This window comes from Asterias amurensis, chromosome 10, assembly GCF_032118995.1.
Source record: "Asterias amurensis chromosome 10, ASM3211899v1".
NCBI classification, from domain to species: Eukaryota; Metazoa; Echinodermata; class Asteroidea; order Forcipulatida; family Asteriidae; genus Asterias; species Asterias amurensis.
The window spans coordinates 10,348,518-10,365,023 of NC_092657.1; the positions used below are offsets into that span (position 1 = coordinate 10,348,518).

General features: G+C 39.1%; 1 protein-coding gene across 1 annotated transcript; it reads right to left on the minus strand.

Moving 5' to 3' along the window:
• Positions 1-4,595: 4,595 nt before the first annotated feature.
• On the minus strand, positions 4,596-10,463 carry LOC139942652 (uncharacterized). The gene is given in 10 exon segments (XM_071939479.1): positions 4,596-5,591; positions 5,943-6,153; positions 6,255-6,275; positions 6,278-6,859; positions 7,137-7,342; positions 7,451-7,595; positions 7,679-7,934; positions 8,144-8,210; positions 8,366-8,583; positions 8,911-10,463. Coding segments are annotated over 10 exon segments (3,114 nt in total). The 5' UTR covers positions 10,011-10,463; the 3' UTR covers positions 4,596-5,283.
• Positions 10,464-16,506: the final 6,043 nt, after the last annotated feature.

Genomic DNA, 16,506 nt, shown 5'->3' on the forward strand with positions numbered 1-16,506 from the left:
ATTTGAGATCTCGAAATCAAGCATTTGACACAACACTACTTCTTGTAACAAAGTGTTTTTCTTCTTTCATAGTCATCTCCATGACTTCGACGACGAATTGAGCTGAAACTTTCACAGGTTTGTTAGTTTATGCATATGTTGAGATCCATCAAGGGGGGCCTGGTTTTTGACAATTTTCGATGTTGGGTAAATGAAAATGTTTTGTTTTGACTCCTGATCATGCTCCAACACGTCAAGATCTAGACCAGATCAGCGAAAGCATTAGAGAGCAAGCTTTAGCCCAATCACGTATCAGATTCATTCTCCGGTAGAGGGCTTGAGTGAGAGTTCAGAGAGATACATAACAAGGAAGATACAGGCAGCACAAAAACAGCTTAAAAAACGACTTGTGAGGCATGGGCACCAGGACAGGTTAATACCCTGATGGACCTACTAGATAGTAGTTCTTCCACGGACAGCGGTAGAATAAGCATTAAACACTTGGGGCACAACAGCCACTAAGACGTGTGGAACATCGCCATAATCTGGTGCATCATCCAGTCGTGTGTTATTTGCCGATGACATTCTTCTGTACCGCACAATAGAAAACGCCAATGACGAACTTGTGCTCCAATCTGACTTAGATGATGTTCAACATTAGTAAAACCAAGGTCATGCATATCACAAGATGCAGGAACCTTGACCCAATATTGTACAACCTAGGTACTCTTCCAATAGAATCTACCAAGTCGTTTCGGTACCTAGGGCTTACATTTGATTCCAAACTTTCATGGGCTACTCATACCTCCTCAGTAGCTGCCAGAGCCAACCGCATGTTAGGTTTCATCAGAACAGTTGCTAGAGGGTCCTCCACCAACGCAATTTTCTCACTTTACAAATCTCTTGTTCTCCCCATTTTAGAGTATGGTCTCCTAGCATGGCATCCGTTCCTATTATCACAACAAAATCAGCTTGAAAGGGTTCAAAGAACTGCTACCCGGCTTGCTCTTAGACACAGGCGCGGAGTTATGTCTTATTGACAGATTGCAGCATCTTCACTGGCATCCTCTAACCAACAGGCGTAATTACTTGCTCAGTGCATTTGTGTTCAAGGTTTTACATGGCACTGCTCACTGCGAATCCAGTCTTACCGGGGTTTTCATTAATCCTCGTCATCTTGACTCACTCGCATTCCGCCATCTTTCAGCTCGTACCGACTCACTTTTCCATTCACCCTCCCATCAATTTCCCAGATTGTGGGACACGATCCCACCCGTCATTCGCGAAGCTGCTGTAATGTGTCCTCTTATGACATTTCTCCGACTCCTTAAGGATAATTGTTTAAACCACACAGCGCTCTATCTGTTTGCATGCAAGGATACTACAGTCTAAACATTCAAGTAATTCGTGACCACCAAATGAATTTAATCAACTGTGTAATTCGCTGACCAGGCTCTACTCATGACTCTCGTATCTTCACTGAGAGTGCAATCAGCGGGGCGTTTCAAGAGGCACACATTGACGGGTACCTTATTGGCGATAAAGGTTTATGTGTTCATTCCTCCTTACCCCCCTACATTGCCCCTGGTAATGCTCAAAAAAGAAGATACAACAAAGTTCACGCTGCAACAACATCTATCGTTGAAAGGACAATTGGCGCATGGAAACGTAGATTCCGGGCGATGCATGAGGAGAACCGTATGAGTCCTTAACGAATATGTGCCGTCATAGCTGCAACACTCGTACTGCACAACATCGCAAGAGAAATGGGTCTTCCAGACATTGATGATGAAGAGCATTTTGACGACAACGATGATCAAGGGGATATTTTCAGTGGACCCCTAGCCCCTCATGGGCAGGTTGTACGTCGAATGGTAACCAACATTTTGAAGGCAAACTTTTGCAGTGTCTTGTACATATAGTTTTTTTTCGGTCAACTTCGGCAATTAATGAGCAGCCGATTTAGCGACGCAAACTATGCAAAATCGAATGCTGATGGAAACGGTCATTCGATTTCGTTTGATGAATAGTCAAATGTAATGTTGCGTCATTCAACATAACAAAATAGTAATTCAATTTTAACAATTCATCAAAGCAGCATTCATATACACATACGCTTCTTGATGCGTGTGTTTCACGAAAAAGAATGACGATACCATAAAGGAATTTTACTCGTCTAGTCTCAAAACGCATTGAATGGCCGAATTTTGAATTGGACACCCAGCAACAACTGGAGAGGCAAAATAGCTATAATTCAAACGCATGAAAATGAAATTGACTGCTTACCAACAGATTTTGACCGAGAAAACCAGTAATTTGCAAAAATGAGAAACAAATGTTGATTGGCGAGTCCTTCTGAAGACGAATAAAGAACCAACTAATCTCACCCATGGTACTTTTTGCAACAAACCGTTCTTCCTATAAAGAGTATTCAAAGTGTTTGAAAATGATTAAAATAGTAAATTACAGATAAATGTTATATTAGAGATAATATCCAATATATTGATCATAATAACAATTAGCATGAACACTTGGTAATGAGCAATGAAGGCTGTTGGTCGTTATGTTTTTATAAGACAGTCAAACTCTTTGGACTTAACATCAACACTGGTGTTAAATAACTTCTCATTACCCTCTTCTGTACATCTACAAAGCTCTGGACTGCATTGCCACCCATGTACCATCTAGGGAAGGTCTGCGATCGAGCCGGGATGTTACTCGTCTTTCCAGATTAGCAGGTGGATAGGCGATGGATCATTCAGTGTTTTCGGGCCAACTGTCTGGAACTCATAACCCCACACCAAAAGGTCCTCTCGAACAGTTTCAGTTTACAAATGCAACCTCAAAACTTATTAATTGTAGTGTATTATATTTGCTATTGTTTGTGTGTAAAGCGCGCTGATCATGTCTTCGGTAACGCGCTATATTATAACAGCTGTTTTTATTTATTATTGTCTAATAAAGTCTCGTGCTCTACATTCTTTTGTTTTTTATTGGGGCACTTGCTAGGATTTAACGAAAATTATCATTGGGCAAGGGAATGTGGATCAGTTGGTAAATTACTAGGTCGTGGTGGTCGAATTATGGAATAGTGGCCGGTAGCCATGATTAGAACTATAAGAACAAGAGATTTCCCTCACTGAAGGCACTCAAGGTGGCTGTTATCCATTCGCTTGCTGATGGTTTTTCATCAAGATTGCGCAAATCAAACTTCCAGCTCAAAGCGTCATGTGGTGGTCGATTGATGGAATAATGGCCGGTAGACATGATTATTACTCTAAGAACAAGAGATCTCCCTCACTGAAGGCATTCAAGGTGGCTGTTATCCATTCGCTTGCAGATGGATTTTCATCAAGATTACGCAAATCTACTTCCAGCTCAAAGCGTCCTGTAGAAGAAGTACTTGATGGGGAAATGGTCCCTGGTAAAACCCTTGTTCGTTTCGGAGACCGCAAACGTTACTGTGTGTGCTGTTCTAAGGCTTGACGCCGAGTAACTGAAAGATTCAGACCAAATACGGATGCACAGGATGCGCAGCCAGCATGTGCGAACTTAACTGTTTCAACCAATGGCACCATCTGATGCCAGAGCAGTAGATCGCTGGGAAGATAGCCGTACATGTACACTGCATCCGTACATCTATAGTAGAACTGTATATTTTGTTATATAGTGTTGTGTTTTAATAGAAGTTCTTTTTTTGCAGAACGTGCTAATCCACCAAACAGCACGGCTGTTTCACGCAAAAAAAAGTGCGCCCTCTCGCGGTTGTTATTGCTTAGCGCGATTTGCTTGTCAAAACGCGTGACGTCATTGTTTATTTAAAGGACGAAAGATGAAACTCGCCAGTTGTCGATGTTGTGACGTACTGCAAATTCTGTTCGTTCATTGGCTATGACTGTCAAGTCGTTTATTTTTGTTTGGGATTGTCTGAGTTACGTGTGCTACAGTCTTTTTTCAATCCCAGTGGGCTTGTTTGCTGAACTTCTTGACGTAGAGACTACTTCGGAAACTCCGATGTGTGCGGCCAGGCGACGCGAAATGTGGCTTGCTCTGATGTGAAAAACGACGTGAGATTTGTATCATTTAAAAAAAGCCTGAGCATTTGTTGTTGCTATCTTCAAGCAAGTCTGTCATCTAATGACCTTTTCAAGTGGATATGTGAAAGGTAAGTCTGGGACATTTGGTTTTAATTAGCAAATCGTCTTCTAACTTTTGTGATTTTTTTTGAGTTTTTTTTGTACACGCACACGTGGGGATCATGTTTTGTGTGTAAACTACATGTATGTACAATTGGTACATACATCACAGTGTACACACGTTCGGCCTAAAAAAACCTGAGTAAACGTAGGCCTACTTCTTTTTTTTTTTGTCTGTTGATGGGATCATGGATAAAGATAGGTGGGTAGATGGGGTGGGTAATTATTATATAATATATAGTACAATTCATGGCAAAAGCAATTGCTGTGCTGGGTAATTATTATATAATATAGTACAATTCATGGCGGAAAAGTTTCCGTATGGCGCCACCACCTTTTCATTCGAAATAAAATAATATAGTATCTAATTTACCTGATTGATATATCCCTTTTTGTAAAATGAGTGAAAAGGTGGTGGCGCCATACGGAAAGTTATCCTTCATGGCAAAAGCTTTTGCTGTGCTGTGTTTACAGGACACTTACTAAAATAATTATTTTGTAATTAAAATTAAAATTTAATTTATCAACAATTTTAATATATTTATTTTATTATTATAAACAAAAACTCTCAACTCAAGAAAATAAACTGACACTTTCTGACGGTCCATTAGTTTTATTTTATTTTGGAAATAGAATTTGTTGCGCTGTTTTCAGTTGAATTGAAGCATAATAAAGTCTGGTTCATACTTCCTGCGAATGCGATTGCGAAGCAAATGTTGGCGTCACGCATTCGCAATGAACAATTCGCAGCAGTTGAACTCTGTTTGACTCACTTATGAATAAAGCTGCGAAAGGAGGGTTGTGACGTCAAATTCGCTTCGCATTCGCAGGAAGTATGAACCGGGCTTTAGCCGTTGTTGGTTGAAAGATGATGGGATTAATTACTAAGAATAATGAATAGGATCTTGTTTTTGAATGTCGTATTTTTTGTACGAACAGACTTCGTACTTAACATTAATTATCACTCGGCGCATGTTAGTTGTTGTTTGTTTGCTGTTCACATGCAGGTTATTTTAAGCAAGAAGTGATGATTTTTACACTTTCAAACTAAAAACCCTTTCTTGGTCAATATTGGCATGATCCGCATCACTAATTTATAATTTTGTCTTTAACATTCATGCTTTCTGGAGGTTTTGGCGATGTTTGTCTGCACTTCTGGTGTTGTGCCCACAAGGTGTCTTCTCATGACAGCCATCAGTCGTTGAAGGGGATCCCTCATTCCGTGCACCACTCGTCCAGTTCTGTTGAAGTCTGTGTGTATCAGCTCGCCACCTTGTTCATTTAGCAGACCGAATCCTACCCGGAATTTTCTCAGCTGCTCGACGGCATGATCTTCCAAAAGATGGAGCTTTGGTGAGATGTTGGAGCTTGGGAATGATGCACGGAATGAGTTCAGGAATTCTTTGATGCAGATATCTACATTTAGCACAAACACAAAAATGTAAGTGGTAATTATCTATCATAACAATCTAAGTGTAAGACTGAAAGTGAAAAATTATGAAGTTGCTGACACCAGTTAACTTTTCACAAAGATTATCCAGCCGGCAGATTGTTCCATGCCCACTTGTCTTGTGTGAATTTGCTACAAAGTTGGCTCAGAAAAAATTCTCACTATAAAAGTTTCTATGCACCAAAAAATGGTCAATTCGAGTGTTCAGTTTTGTTTCAGCTTATTAATGTTTACTATAGTGTAGCAGAAACCAAGTGCAGGAAATATATAAAAACCAACGTACATTTTTTCAAAGCAGAATATAAAACAAAGATTACCAATCTGATTAAGTTCTTGTGGTGAGATTGCCCTCGCATGGTTGATGCCATGATGTACATCTGCGAACTTAAGAAATATGTCACTGTATTTTTTCTTTATGTTCGCAGATTCCATGAGAAGTCGTTCGTGGGCTGCAAGAGGAACATCATCCGTCATATTTTCCAGCATGACCTTCATTGGAGCCGCAGTCAATGCTTCAATGACTTCAACCTGTTGATGGAAAATGCAGCTTTTGTTTATAAACTTAACTGAACTTTGTTTGGAGTTTGCGAGATGGCCCTCGCGATTTAATGCATATTGCTGGTACTTACAGTGCAGCATCGATGAACATGGTGTTGCCCACAAATGACTTCCCGTGGTAGGCCTGTCGCTGAACATGAAACCTTGACAAAACTTTGTCCAAGGAGCTGACAACAGGACCAGTTCCATAGGCAAGGTCAGCACGATTCATTTCGATTTCCTGCGAAAAACAAATGGACACAATAATTTTGCATGCTAAATTCATTATTCCAAGAATATTGAGACTGCATTGTGTTTTACATGTCAAACTCACCAGGCCATGTACATCGACTCTCAACTGATATGTCTCAGTTGCCATCTGACGGAATTCAGCATCCACATCTTGCTGCTCAGTGTGCTGGAGTACATACAGGGGTAGATCATCCTCGAGTTCTTCAAGGCGTGATTTTTTCTTCGTCAGTTGTTCTGCAATGTGGTTTCGCTGCTTAACAGAAGTGGCAATTTGCACATCAAAGTTAGTGTCGCGATGTTCATCTTCATCCTCATCTTCATCCTCATCTTCCACTTGAGCTCGCAACTTGAAGAGGTGCTCGTCTAATCTGTGGCAGTCACTCTCAAACAGGTCAAAGAGCTTCTTAAAAACTCCAAGTGAGATGTGAAGACTGGGAAGTATAACCTAATGATAGAAGAACATGTACATAAAAGTTGCATACTTTCCCAAAAGATGTATACATGTGTACATGTATATAAACATGCAAGCTAGTACTGGTAAGTCATTAAATAGTAACAAAGCAGGCCTGTGACTCTACATGGAATTGTTAGCTTTTCAAGCAGAGAGTGTGCGTGTCGGTGTTGTAACTGGTGAGTTGATAATTCCATGTACAGCAACAGACCTGCTTTGATCATGACAACATATCCCCTTAAAAAAGTTAATTAAGTTACATTTGACTTGCATGATCAACTTCTATTGGGATAAGCGGCTCACTGACAACACTGAAAGAAATATCTTTGGCTTGACTCCTTTTGGCACCACTTTTGAGAAAGTGTTGGTGGTTGTCTTTAATATCATTCAGTGATCTTGCAGGGGATAGTCCACGTTCAGCTAAGGGTTTTTGCATCATTTCTTTGGAAGCTTTGCAATAAATGCAACAGTAACGAGCTGTAATGATGCAAAAAAAATAAAATTAATTTAAAATCTACATTATTTTTTCAAAATTATAAAAGTCATGATTTTATTATTATTAACCAGAAATATACATGTACTTACCGTTGCAACCACAAAGGCCGTAAGTCTTGTTCAAGAGCTCGTAATCTCCAAAACATAGAAGTCGAAAGGACTTGTCTCTGCAAAAGCGATTGCCACCCAAAGAAAACAAAGGGGTAAACAAGGTTAATTTTTTGCATATATTATCTCATAGAAAATGTTACATGTAACTTATTTAACTTAATTGTAGTAAAATCACAGGTTAAAGTACACATCTCACCTCCACTTTACTGTTGCCAAGTCAGCTATCTGTCTCATGAGTTTGGGGAGTGTACATTGCAAATTGACCAGGTAATCACTTCCCTCAAAAACAATGAACACAATTGTGTTGCTGAGTGAATTTGGATGAGACACATTCACTATCTGGAAGTTCATCTTAAAAGATGTCCCTCCCTTGTCCCCGCCAATTTTCAACCAGACTTCATCCTTCGGAATAACTCCATCATGCCACACCAAAAGCCCAGCACTGTTGAGAAAAAAATTCAAACTTGTTATTTAAAAACATTGTCAAGCATACAATGTACTTGCACAGCTTAAATTGTACCTATAAGTAAATGTACCTGTCAAGGCGGTCAAGGTAGTCCAAAATTAGGGAAGGCAGGTTGTTGATATAAAGAAAAGGGGTTTCTTTTGTTTCAAAGCCATTGATGCCATCTGCCTTGGTGGAAGGAAACACAAGCTTAATCATTTCCCCACAAAAGGTTATCCTTGATGAAGATGTCTTGTTGCTTCCTCATTTTCCTTTCTGATGAAATTGTGAAGCCTTTAGGTATATACCTGTACAAAAAATACAAACATAACAATATTAACTTGTTCTTATATTTCAAATTGTACATTAAGTCGGTGATCAAAGAGTGTAATTGGAGATTGCGGAAAGCATTACAAAAATGATGCATATAACTCAAATAGTCTAAAAACAAATAATAAATTTGCAAACAAACCAAATGTACCTTTTCAGCTTTCGAAGCTGGTCCCATGCAAGGTGGCAGTCACGCATCATAGCTAATGCTTGATTCGCAGACATCGTACTCTGCCCAGTATCAGATGCACTCTTGGCAGCAGACTCTAACTCGGTTGTCTTTGTCACTTTCTGAACTAACGCAGGCTGGAAAATACAATTTAAGTCATTTTGAATTCTTTAAATTTTTAAATTTTTTGTAATGTTATATGTTTTATCAATTCTGGTTAGCAATGTTTGTAAAACACTATCATATATTTATTGTACATTTAGTTTTGTTAACTTAAATTTAAATGTTTTGGGAGCAACTTGTGCAATATTATAATGACTTACATGTACATGATCAAGTAAAACAATCATGATGTTCAGTTAACAAACCTGTTTTAAGATGTTTAAATTATTCTTCAAAAGAAATTTTGTAAACGTGAAAAGTTCCTTCTTATCTGTACATACAAATTTTACAAAAAAAGTTAAGCCTGCTTTTACTGTTAAAAATATATTTTAGTTTTGAAGTTTGTTTGAGTGGCAATATTTTCTTAAAAACAATAACAATTTATTACTTACTCTTCCACCAGTGTGAAGATAAGCCTTGTGCTCTTTGTGTTCGTTCAGCTTGATCCAAGTCCTTTTATCAGCGGCTTGCTCTATTTCATGGGGAATGGGATTGCCCTGTTGGTGATCGTTAGCAAGGGATTTTAGCAGTCTTGCAGCATCGGTTACTCTGGTGCTGAAAGTTGTTGTGCTTTTCGCCTGGGACTCGATAACTTTTGAATGTTTTACTATGGTCACTCTCGGCCGAACATCAACAGTCACTTCACATTTGTGACCCACAACTTTGTGGATGTTGCCAATTTGGCTGCATTTGTTACATGCAACATCCAAGCTGTCAAGCTGAACACAAAGAACCCTTGGACTTGCTGTTACTTTGTTGAAGTTGACCAGTTTCATACATATTGGGCATTTAAGCTCAGTCAATTTGTGATGTGTAAAGTAAGCTGACAAACATACTGCACAATAATTATGCTGGCATGGTGTCTGTACACAGGGTCTGCTTAAAATACACAGGCAAATGGCACATGTAAACAGACTTTGTTCAATATGTCCGATAATTTCTATGCTGGCTGAGACCTGCTGATGGAAGGTAGCCGTTGGCATTTGCAGAAAGCAGAAAATATTTTCCGATGAACAGTCATATGGAAGAATTATCTGTTGGGCGTTGACTTTCACAGGTTGTCCTCTTTTGGGTTTGGTTGATGATGGTTTGGGACCTCCTTGCGATTGTTTTTGGAGTAGTTCACACACATCACATGACCCTGTCCTTGGATGTTTTTGCCAGTCTTTCTGAATCCGCTGTGTTAGTGAAGTAATCTTAAAACCGTAATCACGAGTACCAGCTCTCTGGTGACGAACCTTCCTCGCACATAGTTCACAAAGATGATGGGGATGTTGATCAGGAGTGTCAGCCCATGTACATACATCAAATACATTGTAAATTTCCTTGACGAATTCTTTGCATACTGTTGGTTTTCTTGTTGATGTTTTTACTCGATTTGTACATACCCTACATATTTTTGTTAATCCTAACTGGTGGAATTTGAAACTCATGTTTGAAAGAGCAATAAATCATTATGAAACACTTAAAATGAACTGAAGTCTTTGTAGCATTTTTATTGTTGTCAGCTCTCTTCACGGAAGACCGTAACATAATCACAACAAATAAACAAAACTGTATACTGTAGTATTCAATACCCCCGCGCTTCTCACGGCAAAATAACTGGTACCATGCGCGCTGTGTGTGTTGTACCGCAGTTGATGCCTTTGTTAACCAGCGAGCAAAGTCGTCTGATGTGCATGGTTCGTCAAAACTGCGTTGTGGGATGCTTAATGTTTACGTTTTTCAAGAAGGATTTCTAAATTATTACCCAATGTCCCAAAGTCCGAGTAGGTATTTTATTATGTCAAATTTATGTAGTAATACAGTGGTAGTGATTAAATTTGCTGACTATGCTCAACTTGATGACATTTCAAGATTTACTGGAGCAAGTTTTTTTCCCGTGGATTTAACCTACGATCGAAAAAAAGCACCACAAAAATACTTAAACTTCGAAATATTGCGACAATTATAAGAAACATTTCGTATAATCTGACTGGGAATCTCATTTCGAAGGATTACAGACCTAAAACAGTTCAAGGCAACGAGAACAACGGACAATTCGACAACTTTTACTGCCGCGTATGCGGCGAGTAGCGTACGGTTGATTGCGCAATGGCTACCTATCAATGTACGTTTGTTAACGTAAGTGGAGTAAATATCGAAAAGCACAACAAACAAACTGCATGACTTAGATAGCGCGCATTGCATAGCGTGTGAAACAGCCGTGACAGATGCTCAAACTTGAGAGTGGTATAAGCACCCAAGCAGATCCTTGTAGTTTTGAATAAGGGAAGATATGTCACGTGATAGCAAATAAAAGTGCTATTGCAAGTTACGTCACTCTACGTGAATTGCCGTTACATCCAAAAGGTATTATTGCACTGTAAAAAAAAAAAAAACACTCCGTGTGCACGTCTTTGGTAAGGCAAAGGTATACTACATTCAGAGTCTGCGTGTCTCAAAATAGCTGTACAGAACGCTAATTGTCCATGTTCAATCCAACAGGCCGACCCACAAGAAACGGGTGTAATTTCACACTTACAGATTGAAGGCAAATATTTGCATTCGTTGAAAGATGGAATGTTCCTTCTCGTTGGATAGAACATTCCTTCTGTCAATTATTTTTTTTTTTGCATAAAAACCTACTTCCATTTTTTTTTTTTTTTGCACAGAGCATATTGTGAGTGTCAGTGCATCTCAGTCCGTATACTGACGGTGCAAACAATTACATTCTTAACTTTACGCGCATGCATTGCTGTTCGTCGCCAAAAAAAATTTCTGAAATTTAAAATTTGTGCTTTTTCAAATGAAGAATTGTGCAAATTAAAACTAAATTGACCCATACAATCAATACAATCTAATGACCTTGTTGTATAGAATGCGCAATTTAGTGTCCGACTAGTTTCAGGCGATCCGAATCTGCGCCTCAAAATTGATAACAGCTTAGTATGTCCTTATTGTTATCCTATGGATAACAAAGTATTTCTTCTTTGAACACTCCGCCCAAGTGATCGATTGCCACATTTACCTTTACTTCCCCAGACAGACCGAATTGTCTTGCATAGGAATTGAGGTCATCCACCCCTTCGTAAAATGAAGGGTCGCCTAACTTTTAGGACACCTGTAAAATTTGGACACTATCGACCTTTTGATTTGGGTAAGCGTGGACCTCCTTCACGTCAACCAAGGTCCTTGACACGCAAGTTGACAACTCATGTTGACTGTTGAATAAACCATTTAGATCGAAGAGCAAACAACGACTCGCCGGATGACAACCACCTGCTACGAAAACACTCAAATCGCCCTCTGTAGTCTTGTAAACTAAATCGCGAGTAGTAGTACAGTTTTAAACAAACAAAATGCCGAATCTACTTTGAATGCAGGAAGTGATTATGCTTGGATTACACAGACCTGTTCGATGATGAAGAGTTTATTATCTTGTATGATGCGAACAAACCAAGCAACACCAAATTTAACACCGCCAATATAATCTCAATACACATTAAGCGACAAAGTACCGGTAAATAGTACGTTTATATTATTTATTTTACACCAACAACTCACCCAATTGCCCTCACATTTTCAGTCACAGCATTATGATAGTCTGAGAGCTGCATCTCTCCCAGGTACTGCAGCCTTGTATTCGTTCAGTTCACCCCTTTGTGTGTACAAAGAGGGCGCCCTTGCCACGAGCTTATTCACCAGCAATCAACCCAAAGTAAGTAGGCCTACCAACTTGATATTCTAATACTTTTGTAATGTCGGTTGATTGAAAACAATGTTTATTTCTTAGTTCTATCTTTATTCTTTCAACTTCTCAAACATACAATCGTCTTGTCCTTTACCATGCACTATTCAACTGCCATGCACGTCTTAGGGTCAAAAACTCGGAATACAATAAAACAATATTTGTCTAACAAGTTCAAAACAGCTTTTACAACAGCAAATCTAGGAAAAACTGGGAATTTCATGAACTTGCCAAGAGAGGGCGCTGTAACCAACAGCTGAACTAAGTTATTTAAAACAGACCCAACGTTTTACTAAGCATACTTGTCACGAACAAAAAAATAGTTACAGAAAACCCTCCCCAAAACCTAGGATTAAACTGGGTATAGAAACCCATAAAATGTCCCGAGTCCACCTACATTGTTGCCTAACTATGTACATGAATTGCTCCTGAAATGGCATGACCTAAATTACACAAAAGTACGAAACTATCCCAAAATAAACATAACCCATTTCACAGCAAAACCAACATTGATAAAGTAGCAATGCCTAAAATGTCCTCTTACCGCTTGGTTGGGATTCAGGGCCCTCCAAAAATAAACAGAAATGATAATTTTCTACTCCAAAAACTGACTCGTTGCGATTGTCTAGGTCTATGATCCAGAGTGGCGTCAATTGTCCATAGGTCTATGATCCAGAGTGACGTCAATTGTCCAAACTGTTAAACTAATCCAACTCGAAACAACTTTGTTGTTACTTTACAGATGTCAACAATACATTTAAAGTTTGCACATGCTATACAAGTTATCAACAAGTAACACTAACATCATGGAAATGTATCTGACTGAAGACAAACGAACTAGGTTCAGACAAGGGCACTATTACAGGTAGACCATGGGATGGGTATTAAAAAGAGGCCTATTTTTTGGTTTCCGTGGTCCCGATCTCCGGACCGCATTAAATTTGACGCACAAGGATTTTCAACGGTGCTGAATCCGAATTTGGTTGTTGCTAAGCTCTAAAACTGCATAGTTCGTGAACATACCGTTTTTTGGGTCATTTTAGATAAAAAACAGTATTTTTTTGATTACGTCTGTATACATCTAGCACTATTTACCAATCGTTCACGGCAGTGCAAGAAACCTTTCCAAGTGTGTAATGTGAACGATGTAAATTTTCCCTTTTCTGTCCGATTAACATGCAAAGGCCGAAAACAAAAACCCATGATTTTTATTGATTGAACATCAAGTACAATGGCATTTGTTTTTCGTTGCTACGACGTGCGTGTGTTAAATTTTTATTATCACACGCGCGGCTGAGTTAGATGTGGGACGCAGATGCACTATTTGAATGTTTGTTAGTATTTCACTCGCGCTTGTGTGACAACTCGTCGCTCATACCACGAACCGACCTAACTCAGTTTTTTTGAAAGTATGCGTATTTTGCACTGGTTATATCTGCCATAGTTATTATGGCCATCAACTCCAATTTCATACACAATGCAGAGGGAAAGATAATAATCGATTGTTGACAAGCAATTAATATGAAAACAATAAATAACAACGTGGACTGTATCATCTAAGTCAAGCGTCACTTTGTGAAATGTTTTATTTAACTTTGTACATGCCCAGAAAGCAACCTATCTATGTAGTTCACTTTGTGAATTTGTTTCTTTCGTTTTATGTACGCCCTACCAGCGACCTATCTCTGATGCGCACGCGCAGTACTAGTTTTCATTGCGTTTGCATCAGTCTATAGAGTTTTTACAGCTGACGTCACTAGCCCAGCCTACAGCAACGGCAGCCATCTTGCCGGTCGCCCAGGTGCCGGTCAGTGACACAGTAGTACGTACGTGCACGTAATATGCATGAACATTGATCTCGCACGACGTAAACAAACTAGCACCGTTTTCGACAGGATGCCTGAGACGTGTAGTGTACAAATAGATGCGGGGTTCAGGGTAAGCCAAAACCTTGGCTTCTGCAGATTCCCAGCATAAACAAAAATACGAGAAAAGTGGACACTGGCGGTTCGACGCAAGGGTTGGCAACCTACACAATATTCAAGAATATGCACCGAGCACTTCATTTCAGGTAGGTAGGCACAACCAGAACCCATTACACTGAAAACATCTAGTAGTCAATTTGGAGGAAAAATTAGTCAACTACGCAATAAAAATTAGTCTTTCCATTCATAACTAATTTTTCAATCCGAACTAACTAATAGGAAACATTTTTACTAATTGAGCTAATGAAATTACTAATCAATATTTTTTAAAGACTAATACGAATTTGTTATTTCTAATTTTGTCCGTAGATAAGTTGATACAGAGTACTGATTGACTAATTTGTTTCTCTCCAAAATATGAAATGACCAGTCTGACATAGCAATGACAAATTTGTCGACTAATGTGTGAGAAAAATACTAATTGAATTGGCTCCAAAGGTGAGGCACAATACAAAAGCATGTACAGAACTTACTCGTACAACGTTCGGTCGAGTGCCACCCTTCCTCCCTATCAAGAGGTTGTGAACTAAATACAATTGTGTATTCTTCATCAAAGGGCATTTCTGAATTATTAAATTTAATACAAGAATAAATTCCTGTTTCAACTTTTGGAAAACATGGGCGCCGCTTGTAACCTTGGAGGTAGTCTGCAAACAGTGTTGTCATTAATCAGCACGGTGAGTATAATTAATAGAACAGCCAGAACACAATCGCACCCCCCCGGTCAGGCCGGTTTTGCGCCGAAATTGTTTAGTGCGCGATGGTCGCGCAGCATTGCAATTCAGCACAGTTTATTACACTGTTCGAAAACCGGTATCGAAAAATTGCGCGTCATTTTCACTGTCGCGCAAATATCGCCCCGCGCGATTCGTAACTTTCCCTCTCGTCTGCAGCAGAACGTCAGGTCCGTGTCAACGTGTGCTGTCGGTGGGTGGTGGAAAATGAAATAAGGTAATTAATTTATTGTATTCTGTTGTAATTTTTCAGAAATAAAATAACATGTTAATAAGTAACGCATAGAGGACTTGCCTTGCTGAGAATGAACAAACGTTAACTTACATAAGCAACATTTTTAGTTTCCATTTTCAAATTTCAATCTCAACTCTAAAAAGTTTCATGAACGTATACGTACTGCGGAGTACATGTATGTTGTACTGCTGTATGGTAGTATAAAACTGCTATTGCTGCACTTAAGTAAATACACCACCATACATGAGCAACCGGTTTCTGTTGAGCCAGTCACCAGTGCAGTGACGGCAAGTTATGAGCAATTCAGAAATTAGCTGTGAGTCACAAACAAACTAAACCAAAGAACAATTTTATTAGCATGATTTATAGTCGCCAAGTTTTCAAAGGGCAAAGCGATGTTTTCAGGAGAGTCGCGTATTAGATACCATTGGTAGGCCTACTGCTACTGGTTGTATGTTGTACATGCTAAAATAATGTTTGTAAATTGTATCCTGAGGCGAAAGTTATTTTTGTGACATTGTTTTCCTCATTTTTCAAAAACTACAGCACCACAGCAAGTAATATTTTAAGGGAAGCTTTCTACAACCATTATCTTAAAACTGTGTAAGTTTAATTTTGAAATGTAAATCTGTGGACATTGCGTTTTGGGTCGTACAAAAAGTACTCAAACACTTTAAGGATTTTAATTAGAAACCTTTGTTTTGTATTTCAGGTTGACGTGCACGTACACAGGCCTACATACAAAACATCCCATGCAAATTTCACCATGGACTCAACAAAGTAAGTTCACTGCCCTACACAGACACAGTCAACAGTTTTTCACAATTTATATTTATTTTGATGGCAAAATTAAATTTCTGCATGAATACCCGAAGCAGGACATTTGGTACCCAATTATTATTACTACTACTATGTCAGTTGCACAAGGGAGATTTAGCCACCACTACTAGAGTAGCTACTACTCCTAGAACTATTTCGTTTTTTTTCCAGCTATCGTCTCCCGTAACCTCATAGGTTTATATCTCTCACACGTTAAACGACCATGGTTCAATCGTTTTCAATTATCTACACACGTTTGGCCTACACTCGATCTGTGCTTTGCATACAAAAACATATGGACACGCGTCTGGGAACCAGACGTCTGATTCCTAGACGCGTGTCCATATGTTTTGTACACAAAGCACGGATCCAGTGGTTTTTTTTAATTCTAGGCAGAAAGAACATGTGTAGATAATTCTCCACATT